Source organism: Alligator mississippiensis, chromosome 5, assembly GCF_030867095.1.
Source record: "Alligator mississippiensis isolate rAllMis1 chromosome 5, rAllMis1, whole genome shotgun sequence".
Classification (NCBI taxonomy): Eukaryota; Metazoa; Chordata; order Crocodylia; family Alligatoridae; genus Alligator; species Alligator mississippiensis.
The window spans coordinates 127,135,595-127,150,626 of record NC_081828.1 but is presented as its reverse complement, the minus strand read 5'-3'; the positions used below and the strand labels follow the sequence as shown (position 1 = coordinate 127,150,626).

Here is a 15,032-nt window from a genome sequence, read left to right as displayed (position 1 = left end):
AGTTGATAGTACTACAAAGTGCTCAGACATCCCTACATCCAATTCTTCAAGTAAGGAGCTTTTAAATCACAAGAAGGTACTGATCTTCAATATACTAGTTTAAACTCAGGCTAAAAAAGAAACTGGGTGACCAGGCACATCTTGAAAAAAGATACTGTCAAACTTGGTACAGAAAATGGGCTCTGTGTCTAAAAAGCTTTGTACCAAATTTCAGCCTAGAGAAATTATTTACAAAGCAAGTACTACAATCTGAACATCAGCGATAACAGAAATGCAGATGTAGTCTGAAACAGTAGCTTGGATACATCACCAAAGTACTGCTGTTATTGTCATCGTCATCAGAATGATTACCATATTTATTAGGCAAAATAATTTAAATTATTATCACCACTAATTTATTATGTTCTTCACTACCTTTGTCATCAATGTCACTACTTTAATCAGCTCTCATAACTGATTAACAAAGAAAAACAACTGCTCATCAAGAATATTTAAATCAGTTCAGCTCTGCAAATGAAAGATGAAAAATGCATACAATTCTGACATAAATTTGTACGCCTCCAGTAACACTGTAATTATTAGTGCTGAATATTTTATTTTTAAAAATGTCACATTTTCCGCTTTCCTCTTCCTTAGAGGCCATTGTGGATTTAGCAGACTACAGAGATGCTGGGTCTCTTTGGGAGGGGGAGAAGCTCCATGCTTCAATAATGATGGAGTTATCCCTCTGCTGCTGGCCCACATACAGTTAGCAAAGGCCTGAGAGACTATGCAGTTCTTCTGAAGGGTCTCCCAGCCTAGCACGAGGCAGAGGGAAATAAAGTGGAGGAATGGAACAGCTTCAATGATTTCTTTCCACTACCAAGTAGAAGGTTTTGAAAGTGACTGTTTTCCCTGATCTTTTTTATTTTACTTCACTGACAGGTACTCTAATAGCTGCCTTTCCAGCACACTTTACATAGTGGTCCTTTATTCCTTGGAGGAACACAAAGAGACTATGTAAAAATGTGACCCAAATGAAGAGCCATTCTAATGGCATTGACACATTTGTACACTCTTTTATTTAAGAGTTTAATAAATGTTTGGGTCTGCAGACAGACAGACATAAACATACTATGGTCATTAGCTCTTCTATATGTGTGTAGTTATTAGGGCTGTGTGAAGCTTCGGTCGCTGATTCGATTCAGGGGAGATTTGGCCTGATTTACCGGCAGAATCTCCTAATCTAAATTGAATCAGGACACGCTTTAATCTCTCTGAATTAAATTGGAACCCTCAATTCAGAGAGATTTGATGATTCAGACATAGACACAGCTTTAAATGTTTTTTTTACATACTTCAAGGTACCAGGCAGCTCATGAATGCTGAGATGCTGGGGCTCATGGAGCATCCCATGGGACCATGGGGCAGTCCTCAGCATGCTCAGCAGTGGACCCAGAAGTGGACCATAAGCACTTTCCCCCCCACCTCTGCCCCCCGGCTTGGCGACTGGTGCCTCCTGGGTCTGGGGGGACACCCGGGGTCCCCCCACAGCTGATCACTGAGCCGGAGGAGTGCAGGGGGTTCCCTACATGCTTGGCAGCAGACCCACAAGTGGACCAGAAGTACTTCTGGCCCACTTCTGGGTTCACTGCCAAGAACGCAGGGCCTCCCCGCACATGCTCCTGTGGGACTCTCCATCGGCCCCAGCTTCTCAGCATTCACGAGCTGCACCTGGTACCTCAAGGTATGTAGAAAAACCATTTAAATTTGTGTCTATGGCCAAATCGCTGATTCTCTGAATCAACATTGAATTTTCAGATTCAGCTGAATCGAATTGGGACATGATCTGAATCAATTAATCAAATCACTGTCCCCGATTCCGGCTGAATCTGAATCCAAATTGAATATGGCCCGTTTTGCACACTCCTGGTAGTTATGTGGGACAAAGCCCAGACAAAGTCTCACTGATAATAAACAAATATTCTCCTTTAGTCCAAAGCTTTCACTTTTGCAGCTCCATGTCCTGTTTAGCAGTAAGGCTTTGGGGCCAAAATCTTTTCTGACATAACTCCACTTAGAACAATGGAGGTATGACAGCAGAGAATTTTCTCTCTTTTCTTTAGCAGACAGACATTAAAGGACAGTAATAATATAAAGACCGTTGTTTTTACTTAGCAATGTTTTGGTACAAGCTGGGATATGTTCCTTCCCTTCTATGGAATAACTGCTCCCCACCCAAAAAAGTGATAGATTTCCAAAACAATAGGCATTTTGCCCATTTGGTACCCTGCGTAATTGGAGAGAAGGCAAATATCAATCAAAGGTTGGCACTGCTTCAACAACCATAATAGGATTTCTCACCACAGACATCTGTGCTGCTGTCATCCATTCAGGAGGGATGTGAAAGTGAGCTCCAGCTGAGTCTCCCAATAGAATGATCCCCTTGGACTCTGCACCTAGTAGGAAATATTTGATTAAAGGTATAAAAATTCCCTTGGATGTTTGTCACACCATAAAGCAAAGCACTGCACAAGAAATCAACATGAAGATAAAAAGAAGGGATGCTGATAGATTCAGTGTGTTGAGTGCAAACAAGGCACTGGCCACTGTTTTTGTTTGAAATAGCTTCATTTCGAGTCCTGGAATGGAATTGTCACTCCATCTGCACCAAAAACCTGCTGAAAGAGATGTGCCAACAACCTGAGAAAAACAAACGGGTATGCTGGATGAATGAGAGAGAGAACTTCTTGCTTAATCAGAAAGATTTCATAGAGTTTTACTCAAGGCTGGAAGTTTTGTTTTAACACCGGCTTAGGTGTATAGCTAACATTCATTTTTAGTCTCTATGGAACATTCGTTAAAATACTTCATATCACACATTTAGGGAAATGAGAATATGTAGGGAGTTGGTAAAGATGCTTTATATTAACACTAGATGCTAAACTCCTTTCTGAGATGAATAATCTCATCAGATCACCCTGGCTTTTTACTAATTCATGTTACTTAGCCCTATCCTCTTTCTTTTATAGAACTTTTCATCTAAAAACGTAAAGTGGTTTACCAAGGAGGTTTTCACATCTCAGTCACTAACATAATGCAAGCCAAGGTAGGTATTAACTGAAAGTTATTATTATGGCTGCTTAACTGTAATATAATATTTGCATCTGTATGTGTAATTAGCATAAATGAAACAAGTTGATAATTTTCATTCCAAGCAATGTGGTTGTCCAGGTGGGCATGAAAACTGAACAGTCCTCTCATTCCTGAAGGGATCCCGACAAAGTAAGCTTGAAGAACATTGTCAGTAGGTAGAGAAGGCATCTCCAACTCCTGCTGTCCTTGCTGGACTTAATTTCGGGGTAGCAAAATTCAAATTCTAGTGCATTCAAAATTAAATATAATAGTTAATATTGATAGGTTATATAATATAACATGTTGTGGAAATCACAAAAAAGGGCATTTTCTGCAATCGCCAGGAAATATTGCATTGACTGCAATTTCCTGCAAAATCAACCTACCCCCCACTTCTGCCCCCAGAGTATTATTCATATAATATGCTGTTTTAAAATGTTCCAATGCTTACTGCAATACAAAGAGAACGCAACAATCACTGCACCCATAGATCATATGATTGAGAGTTACTGTCTGCTAGGGATGTAGACTCCAATTTTCCCCTCGCTTATTCTCACATTAAAGAAATGAATTTGCCATTTTTGCCAGTATAAAGAAGCTGTGAAATCTGCCATCTTTTCTCAAGGTTTGCAATGACCATGATATCAAAATATTTATAAAATACATTATAAATAAATATTGTATACAGCATGTCTTATATTTAATTATTTACCTTTACAGAATTTATGCTCATATGGAATTCCATCTTTTGGATCTACACCCTGTTAGAAGAAAAAAAGAGCAGAGTATTTTGATACCCATAAAGTGACAACACAAAGCAGATACCAAGAATTTCATCACTTTTGCATATTTTCATTCAGGAACGATTATATAATTATAAAGCTAATCTAATGTCACTGGAGATGTATTTACATATTTAACTTTCTCATAACTTTTTTTTTGGGGTGGAGAGAGGATCTGTTAATTCTCTTTATTTTTGACAGGGGTCCCAAAGAAGATTAAAATTCTTGCTGTGTCACTGGAGTTTGATGTCAAATCCAGAGTTAATCTGAACAGTATGTCATCTGGGAACTTTCAAGTGTTGCCATAACTAGAAGGAGGAATTTTAACATGCAGATGTTTTTAAGCTATGCTTATGGAAGCATTATGATAACATTCATGAATCCATTTCAGACATTTCACTAACATGTTTTCACAAGATAACTGAGGCTTTGGAGGGGGAAAAAGAAGAAAAAGCAAAGACACAAAACCAGAAAATACACATGCACAATTTTAGTCTTTCAGAGCCATAATTTGTAATATATTTCTACATTTTCGTCCCAAAAATATTATTCTAATGCAAAAGTAACTGGAATTACTTGAGTGGGATTACTTTGGCTATCACAAATTGGCAAATATACGAGAACAGTCTAATCCAGTTAGAAAACCAGGTTAATATAATACTTGCAGATTAATTCTAATAGAAAAGAGGGAAGAAGTGGGAAGAAATTTCAATATTTAACTTCAGTTGCTTACCCATATGCCATTACAGTTAGTGTCACTTTCCACATCCCAGTCATGTGGGCTAAAATAGAGAGTTACAGAAAGAAAGATGACATTACAAAAAGAATAAAATAGGGTTAAGGGGAAACATTTTCGGGAGTTCTCAAGAAAACTAGCTATTTGGGTCTATAAGAACATAATATCAGACCCTTGTGTCCACTGGGGTTCAACAAATTATCATGAAAATAAAGTATTTTAATGGAATAACTAGAAATTTCAGATTTTACCGATGTCTAGAACCCAATGTTGAAAGCTGATAAATAACCTTTATCAAGATTCATGCTCTCAGCTACCACTAATATTATCTGGGACCTTTATCTTCTAGTTCATTAGGAGTTCAGATCTTATTCAAATAAATGAGGACCTGATCCAAGGCCCCTTGATATCAGTGAGAGTTTTTTTAGTGACCTCAAAGAAAACTGGACCAGCCCACCAGGAAATGAATTAGGTCAAGCTCTTTTTACATTTGGGTCCTATTGAAAGCTTCCCCTATTACTTATGGCTATAAAACTGAAAACCTCTGCACAGTTGTATTTTGTGGCACAAAAGGATATAATTATGTCAAATCTTGGTTACTAACCTAGTTTAGAGGCCGTTTTTTGAAATATTCTAAGCATTCCATTCTAAGTATTCTAACATGCCATTAATACCTGTATACAAAACCATGTTAGCGGAAACCTTTCTTGAAATTATTTTATATTATGTAGTAAAGTAAGAGTCTAAGGGAACCTTATTCACACTTATAATCAGGTGTGTTCGCTGATGATTCCATGCACGCAAGTCTCAGTGATGTTATCAGGAATTATTTACTGTATCTACCTGAATCTAAGATGACTTCAAATTTAAGATGACCCCCAATAATTAAATACTATCTATGGAAAATGTATAAATTCATTATAATTTTACAGGTACAGAATCTAATTATCAGAGTCATCTTAAATTTGTCCCCACCACCTGCTCCCCACAACCTCTGCCCCCTTCCCTTACTACCATGGCTCTGGCTCCATTCACTTCCATGGCATGGAGCACATGGAACCAAGACCCCTGCCTGGCCATGTGGCAGCATCCTAGGGCTGGAACTGCAATGCTGTTGATCGGCCAGACAGGAGACACAGCCTCCATGTACTGTGTGCCCCAGGAGGGAATGGAGCCAGAGCCAGAGCTGGAGCCACAGCTAACAGTGTGTATGTATGGAGGAGGAGTAGCAGCTTCTTGGGGCCAGAGCCAGAGCTGCAGCATTCATCTGCTCCCTGCCCCACCTTATATCCATTATATATATATAATATATATCCTTATATATCCTTATACTTAAATCCAAGATGAGGGAATTCCCTCCCCCTGCTCACCCCCATGCTGAATGAGGGAAAGAAACTCATCTTGGATTCAAAGAAATACGGTACCTCATTTGGGGAACATATCACTTACCTTGAATTTTCACCAGTGTTAACAAAATCAGGATATAGCCCTTTATCTAATCAGTCACTTCTGCTCAGAACTCCCACTAACATTGGTAAGAACTGTATATTTGGGCTGGCAGCTGTATCCACAAAAATCCATAAGATATTTATGCTTGTACCTTTTCCTCTTTCAATGGATTTATTTTTGCCTTTAGGCTTTCTTGTACAGCTACACTGATTTTAGTGGGAACTAATGAGTTCACATAAGGCAGGGGCAGGCAGAACAGGGCCTGCGGGTCAGATCCAGCCTGCCAGGTGATTCCGTCTGGCTCATAGGGCTCCTCTGTAAACCAAAAGAATTATCCTGGCCCTCATGGTCCCTCTGAAAGCCAGCTCCTCCATGCAAGAGGTGCGGCTTGGGTTGTTAAGCAACCAACCCCCACCCCAGCCTGGCCTGACCTACCCCCAGCTCTAAGGTAGGAAGCATTAGAGACAAGAAGCCTCTGCATGGCACAGGCTTTTGCCTGGTTGCCCCATGGCTGTCCCCCAGCCCTCCTTTCTGGGAGACTGGAAATTCAGGTAAGGATTTGGGTGGGAGCATGGAAATGTGTGCTATAGTGCTGGGTGGGGCTGGCCCTTCTCACTGCTATCATGTGTGCCCAGAAACTTAGGTGGGAGTGCAGAAATGTGCACTATGGGGCTGGGTTGGCTGGTCCCACTTCCTGCCACCATGTGTGGCTGGGGAATCAGGCAGGAAAGCAGAAATGCCTGCTATGGAGTCAGGTGGGCTGGTCCCCTCACTGCCTCTATGTGCAGCCAGGGAATCAGGCAGGAGTGTGGAAATGCATGCTGGTCCTCCTCACTGCTGTCACATACAGCTGAGGACTTGAGTGGGAGTAGTATTGGGCTGGGTGCAGTTGGCCACACTTGCTGCGGCCACATGCAGCCTGAGATTCAGGCGGGAGTGCAGAAATGGGTTCTATGGGGCTGGAAGGGCTGGTCACGCTTGCTGCTGCCACCTGTGGCCGAAGACTTGGGTGGGAGTGCAGGAGCTGTGCACTATGGGACCAAGCTGTGTGGGCCCCACTCCCTACGACCACATGAAGCTCTAGGGACTCACATACTCCAGAGGCTCTGAGGACCCACCCCGCAGCCCCCACACACACCCATACCCTCCCACACCTCCCACCCTCACTGTACCCTCACACACACCCACACCCACATACTCCCATACTCCACACACCCCACCATATCTCCACACACACCCACAGCCCCCCACACACTCCCACCCCCTCCCTCCACCATACCTCCACATGCTCCCACAGCACCCACACACACATAACTCCCACCCCAACCACATACCCCAAATCCACACCCCTGCACATCTACACATGCACCCCCCCACCCTCCCCCACCATACCCACACACCCACCCACTTCCCAACCACACACCCCCTTACCACCCTCCTACACAATATACAGGAGTAAGACTGTATTTTGAACTATTATTCAATTGCCTCTATATACACTATGCAAACCAACATGAATCAGAACAAAATCTTTTTTTAAATAACATTAAAATATGTTATAGTAGATGTTTGATTTTTTAGTGTATGATTTGTTGGCTTCTGATTCCAAGATGGCAACCTCTCCCCTCCCCCACCAAAAGGGGAGTAAGAGGAGGGACTTCAGGTGGCAAAGGTCAGGGGTTAGGATTTCAGGTCCCAAGATGGTGACCATGGTGGTATATGGAATGTACCTTTTCTGAGTGGAAAAGATCATGTTCAGGCGGAGGAGTGTGTGTCGTGGCTCTAGAAAGCAAATCAGCCACTAGCATGTCTTTGCCTTTGGTATGGTGAATCTGGATGTCATTTTTTTGGAGCTGCATCAGCGTCTTCTGTAGCCATGCCGGAGCCTATCCTATGGGCTTCGCAAAAATTGCTTCCAGGGGTTTGCGGCCTGACTGGACCCATACATGGGTGCCATACACATATGGGTGGAACTTTGTCATGGCAAAGACAATTGCCAGAATTTCTTTTTCAATCTGCACATAATTTCTCTGGGATTGTGTTACAGCCCTCGAAGCATATGCGATTGGTTGATTCTGCTGAAACAGACATGCTCCTAAGCAGTCTTTCGATGCGTCGGCTTGGATTTCCAGCTACTTTGCTGGGTTGAAGTACCTGAGCAGAGGTGCCATTGTGATGGTTTGTTTGAGCTTATCCAGGGCTGCCTGATGCTCGGGTCCCCATTGCTAGATAATGTCATTCCTGAGAAGTGCTCTCAGTGGGGCCGTCAGGCTTGACTCACGTGGAATGTATCGCGCCAAGTTCTGAATGGTTTGGAGGAGTCTCTGAAGGCCTTTTTGTCTGTTGGAGGGGGCATCCTGTTGATGGTTTCCATTTTGTCATTGTCTGGTTTGACACTATCTTTTGAGAACATATGGCCCATATACCAAACACTGTCGACTAAAAGCTGTATTTTGTCCTTATTAAACTTTACTCCTTTCAGATGTGCTCTCTCCAGGACTTGTTTCAGGATAGCGTCATGTTTCTCTTTGGTAGCCACTGCAATGAGCATGTCATCTGCAATTATGTGGATTCCTGGAATGTCACCAACGCACTCATAATCCATCTGCTGGAATACTTCGCTAGCTGACAATGCCAAAGGGAAGGTGATTTAACACCCATGGGGTGTTAAAGGTACACAGCTGTGCTGATTCCTTGACTTGCCAGTAGCAATCCTTTTCACCAAGAATGGTGAACAGCTTCTTACCTGACAAGCTCTTCTGCACATTTTCTACAGTGGGAATCAAAAAGTGCTGCCTCAGCACTGCCTTGTTGAAGTCTGGTGGGTCTAGGCAAAGTTGTAGCAAACCATCCTTCTTTTGTGTGATCACAAGGCTATTGACCCAGGGTGTGGGCTTAGTCACCTTTGTAATGACTCCCATAGCTTTCAGCATTTCCAGGGCAGGCTTCATCTTGCCTAGGGTTTCATAGGGAATTTTTCTACACCCATGCACAACTGGTGGTACCGCTGGGTTGACATAGATGTGGTGGGTACCAGGAAATTGGCCCCAACCTTCAAAAACATCCGGGTATAGTTTAAGAAGGTCCACCTTGGTTGCAGGTGCTGTCAGAGCCATTCCATGGACTCATCTGATAAGGTCTAAGGTGGTGCATGCCACCCTACCAAGCATTGGTGGGTCTATATTGTCTGCTATATAAGAAGTTAAATTAGATTCATTAGCACCAGATTTGCAGTGTGCAATGATTGCACCTTGTGGTTTGATGTGTGCACCACCAAATACAACCAATGTAACAGGAGCTGAAGTCTTCCATACTTTGCCTTGCAAAGCCTTTGCTACATCTGCTGGAAAAGTGTAAAGCAACTGGCAAGCCAGCAATCATGACTGTGCTATACCAGGCCTTCGGGTTATCAAAGGTCTGTGAGTGCTACCCATATATAGGGTGCTGACTCCTTTTGCAGGCTTTGGAGCCTCTCCCTTTGATTTGCACATTTTTGCAAAGTGGTTCACTATTGAGCATTTGTAACAAGTTTCTCCAAAAGCTGGGCAGGACTGAAGCTTGTGTGTACTTCCACACTTTTTGGAGGCTCTGCCTTTGTTAGCTTGATTGCCCTCCTGCGGAGCAAACTTCACTGATGGCTTGCTTTATTTTTGCAAAGTGCTCTGGCGGCTTTGCTTTTGCTCAACAGTATGCAAGCTTGCTTCTGCAGACATAACTCAGGCCTGAGCATTTGTGAGAGCCTTTGCTTTGCAGATATCCACAGCCTGTGCTAGGGTGAGGGAGGGATTTTCCAGAAGCTTTTCTTTGAGTTTGCAGTCAGTTATGCTGAAGACAATTTTGTCCCTCAACATATCCTCAGCAAGTCCAAATTCACAATGCCGTGCTCTGCTTCTGAGCTCTTAACAAAATCATCTATGCCTGCAGCCTCATTGTATCTAAGTTGCCTGAGCTCATACCTTTCAAAGACAGGGTTTTTTCTGGGTTCACACTAATTCTTGAATGCTGCAAGCACCTCTGCTATTAGGGTCTGCAAACACCCCTTGCATGTTGTTGTAAACTTCTAGGGCTTTATCCCCAGTGCAGTGAAGCATGACTGCAATTTTATAATCCTCTTCCTCAGACTTTATGACTGTAAGGGATAATCAAAGCTTCTGTTCCCATCTCCTCCAATTCTCTCCAAGATTTCCAGTATAGGATAATGCTGGGGGAGGTTTGAAATGCTCCATTTTTTTTCTTTGAATGAAAACTGTAACCCCCTTAATCAGGATGCTGGTGACTCCACTGGGAGACAGGTCACTTCTGTAATCATATAATGTTTACTCCATGCCTTTAGGTCCCAGGGATGGGGTACTCACTCAGACCTCCATGCCCTTGGGGTTCTGTCCTCAAGTCACCATGCAGCAGAGACCGGTGGGGTGGTAAACAGCTTTATCTTTATTAGGAACAGCATTGAGCAACTCACATGCTCACAGCTTGCAGGGAAAACTACAACCACCCACCACCACAAACCATAGGGCACTGGGGGAGAGACTGGGTCATCCCACTGCTGGGCCCTTAAAGGTACATTCCATATACCACAACCACAAAGTGGGGCACCTGTCAAGGGGAGGGGCTACCCTTGTGGCCCTCAACAGCTCACCAAAACCCGTTAAGTGGCCCTCCAGCCAAAATAATTGCCCACCCTGATCTAAGGACAAAATGTATACAGTGCCCCTTCCACATTGAAGTCTTAATGTACCCCACTGTGTGATTCAAATAGCTACATAAGCAAATGTGATGGGCTAGCTGGTAGTGATTTGACTCAGGGGTTTTGAAAGGGTAGGGGTACATCTTGGAGTACCACTCGGGTTACACATAAGTATATCCAGCTTCTAGTGAATATGGAACAAACAGAGAGCAAATTTGTACGGTAGCTTGTACATTTCCTCCTCCCCCTGCCTAATAGGGTCATCTGAGCTCATTATTAACACTGCATATATTTCAAGGACCTAGCTAAAATAGTAAAATTTTGATCTCAGAGTTGATATTGTAAAAAAGTATCAAAATATTTACCGTCTACCAGGGTACACTGTTGCATTTCCTTCATTACAGTCTCTGCCTCTCCAATGATATCCCCTCAATGTCTAAAGCCAAGAGAAGGACAAATAGAAGGCAAGGCATGTTGTTACTCTTTCGCTTTTAATTTCAAATATCTAAAATGAGAATCAAATCTATGGTGCAGGAATAAAGCCTGGTAAATGAATTCCCTTCACTAAGCTCTAATAAATGACACTATGCTTATTTTGATGAGTGAATAAGACAAGCTGGCAATTTTAATTTTTTCACACTTGCTTTACCTTTTATTAATTCAATAAACATACTATTCAGCAGCAGAGCAATCTGATTCTGGAGACAAAGCAGCTTTAAGCCTAAATCTCCAAAAATGGTAAAAATGAACGAATCTCCCTCCCCTCCCAGAAGAAAATGATCTTTTATAATAAAAAACCCTTTCATTCTATGTCTATGCCAAGTTTTGTATGAATGAATAAGGTTTGCAAAAGATAGAAGGATCTTCAGAGAGATTTTTGCTATCAAGGGATTATAACACCAAAAGGAGAACCTTTACTTACTGGGAAGGCACTAAATTTATCTCCATCAAAGTCTTCAAAAGGCAACTGATTTTTTATGGCACTGTAAAAAAAAAAAAAAATAGGGAAGGATTTTTTTCCCCCCCAGAAACAAAAAATGCAGTAAAGAATTCAGAATATATAAACTGATTGCTGATAGAATATTAATTTCTAACCTGGTGTTCAGATATAGGCATTTGTATTTCTGTTTATTGAATCTCTATGAAGGACCAAATTCTGATATCAGTTATTCTACACGTAGATCTGGAGGTGAGGTTATCAAAGGTATATTTGAGGTATCTGACCCTATGCCTCTAAAACAAGTAGCCTAATAATTTCAGAACCATGAAAAAAGGACAGTACACTGCTCTTGCAGTTTTCTCCATTGGAAGCGTTCATTAAAGTCAACTGACAATATATATGTGAAAGAATGGCAGAATGGGACGGCAAGGATAAACCAAGGAACATGGAAAACAGAAGAGAACTTTTTCCTTCAATAAAAAATAGAGGGCAAACATTTTGTTTGTACACAACATCCTTGTATCCTTGTGACAAATCTCTCCCTGCATACTTGTTTGGTACGGAAGAGAGAACATTTCCCATGACATTCATTTCAGTTTACATCTACCCAGTTCACAGACCAGTTTTGCTTCAGTGAATGCCCATTTTCTAAGACAAATATGGGTTTTCCACAAAGGGCCACACATGCAGAATTTGTAGGCATGCTACAGAGACCAGTGTTTGAAAAGTTACTCAGTTTTAGCCTGAGTTCCTAATTTTGTTAATAGCAGAGAAAGACCTCCATCCAATCAAAGGCCCAATTTAGCTTCATCTTACACCCTGTGCAAACCCACTTACTTCACAGGAGTCTCAAGGAGTGTACATCAGCACTGCTTCTTACCTTAAAGGTGTAGTTTATAGCGCCTCGAATTTTAAGGACAGAAGGAGCCATCATGATCATGTGATACTATCTTACCTATAACACAGGCAATTGAATTTCATCCTCTGATTCCTGAACCTAGCCCACTGATTTCTGGTTGAGCTCAAGTGTATTATTTTAGCAAGATTGCTAATCTTTATTTAAATTCTCCAAGTGGCAGAGAATTTAATCATACACCATCAGGCGGATTACCTTCACTGCTTAACAGTTATATTTTATTTCCAGTTTGAATTTTACTGACTTCAGCTTCCAGCTATTGGATCTTAAGATGTGTACCTGAAAGTAGACATGAAAATGACCCTCAAATGAATCAATGTGGCATTTGCCTAGCTGGTTCAGTTTGCCATCATGTGAGCTTTCCTTCTCCCCCTTCCATGATTAAGGGGGAATGTCATGAGAGTTTCCTTTTAGATTGCAGTAATGCAGAGTTGGCACAGGGTCTTTCTCAGTTTTACTGTCACATATGTTTCAGCATTGTCCCTCTTCTCCCCCTCCCCACACACTTCCACTTTCCTGAAAATCATATGCAATCATCATTACATGCCCCCTCGCTGTGGTCTAGGGAAAACAGATCAACTCTCATGTACTGCTTAGCAGATGGTGTTCTTGAAATAGCATGCCTGGTGCCCTTCCTTTAGCAGGTTAAGCATGTGACCTTCAGAGATTCTCTGAGCTCTTGGAGCTCTGAGACTAAATCTGGGTCATAAAGACAGGCCTGTACTACTAGCGGAGGTGGTTTCAGGTTATTTTATCTCCCCAAACTGAAAAACCAAGTCATACATATTTCAATTTGTACTTGTAATGCTGCTTTTCTCTGCACTCAGTACGTTCAATGTACTTCCTGCTTTGTCCTAGTTCAGTCTCTGTGACTAGTTTCAGTTGTAAGGAACTGGCACAGACCCAGAACAAGCTCAAAAAGGGGAAAAAAATCTGAGGCTCTTTAAAAAGAAAGAAAGAAAGAAAAAAAGAGTTGAACATAGTTGATTTAACATTTATCTGCCAGTGTGCACATATACGTTTTGGCTTTTGTTACAGTGATTTAGCCCACGGGGTTCAATCACCAAGTATACTTGCATTTTCTTATTTCTTCTGTCCTGGCTCTCTGGATTTGATAGACTCTCGAGAAATTTCCTACATAAATTTACCCAATTTCCAATGCCGGTATTACTTATAAGAGTGGAATGTGTGGCTACACAATTTGTGCTGGGAAATCAGGTTAGTCTAAAAATGCCACAAATGTTTCCCTTTGTGTACTAGATAACCTCCAGCCCATAAACTGCCTACATTGACAGATATACTCTGTTGTCTAGCGGTGCTGTTCAGTTGTCCTAGATCCTTTACTGGGACTCTGGCTGTAAGGTCTGTGTAACTGAGTCTTTCCCTTGCCCCTGGCCTTACATGTTTCTTAAAAATCTGGGGATTTACCTTTTGCTCTGCAAATGATATTTTATCCTAACTGTATTCACATGCCAGAAAGGATATCTAGCTATTATATCCTGTGATTAAAGGTGAGTAAGTCTTTCTCTGAGAGGGCAGAAGACACCATAACTGGGTGAGTGACCAAGATGGATATGTGAAATCTGAGAGCAAAAGTGTTTCTGGCTCAGGAACATGACAAGCTTGGATGGGGAGTTGTTGAACACCACTACTTTAGGGCAGCGAATGTGTGCCCCTTCTCAATATCACTGCATTTTGGTATTAAAACATATTAGAAATCACTTCCAGCATCTTTCTTTCAAAGGTTAAATGCACCTACTCTCCTTTTAAAAGATTGTTTCTGAAGGAAAACAGTATTTTTATCAAAAGGAGAAGGACAAAGCCCTTTTTATTCTAAGCATTAATTCTTCAGTCATTGGAAAGAAACAAGTGTGCCATATTTTATTAAGGATTGGAAATATCAGACTTACTATTTAATCTTCTCACACAGCTTAACCAGGGGGGGAAGTTTACATACACTTGAAAAAACAGTTATACTTTTCTGCGGAAAGAAAACAGTGCTTTAGTTCAAATAGGTCAAATTCTTTCTCCCTTCTCATAGTAATTAATGTCAATGAAATGAAAAGTACATCACATACTTGCTTCCCCATAACATTTGAAAGCCCCATAGACTTGATTAAAGATGTTATATAGCTAAGGACAAAATTTAAACTTGACAAAGGATTCAACTCAAGGGCTGCAAATGATCATAGATTCATAAAATTAAGAGAGATAAAGATTTCCCTGGGGAATATCCCTATCATTACCAAGATTCTTCATTTTTAAAACATTGCCTTTCCTACTGTGTACTGTGTCTTGCACAAGACCAGAGAAAATATGCACTAGGAATTCTGGATTTTCTCACTGAACATAGAGGCTGGACCCTGCATCCTCAGTCACAGTTTTGAGTGACCAAGTAATATAGTATC

General features: G+C 41.6%; 1 protein-coding gene across 2 annotated transcripts in view; it reads right to left on the bottom strand.

Moving 5' to 3' along the window:
* The window catches only part of AOAH (acyloxyacyl hydrolase), a 173,102-nt gene that overhangs the window by 84,595 nt on the left and 73,475 nt on the right, over nucleotides 1-15,032 (bottom strand). For both annotated transcript variants that reach the window (XM_006275476.3, XM_019483408.2), the window contains exons 7-12: nucleotides 14,535-14,605; nucleotides 11,691-11,751; nucleotides 11,134-11,204; nucleotides 4,630-4,678; nucleotides 3,827-3,875; nucleotides 2,344-2,438 (exon numbers count right to left, since the gene is read on the bottom strand). In XM_006275476.3, coding sequence (XP_006275538.2) covers nucleotides 2,344-2,438; nucleotides 3,827-3,875; nucleotides 4,630-4,678; nucleotides 11,134-11,204; nucleotides 11,691-11,751; nucleotides 14,535-14,605 — 396 coding nt within the window. The remainder of the gene's footprint in view (nucleotides 1-2,343; nucleotides 2,439-3,826; nucleotides 3,876-4,629; nucleotides 4,679-11,133; nucleotides 11,205-11,690; nucleotides 11,752-14,534; nucleotides 14,606-15,032) is intronic.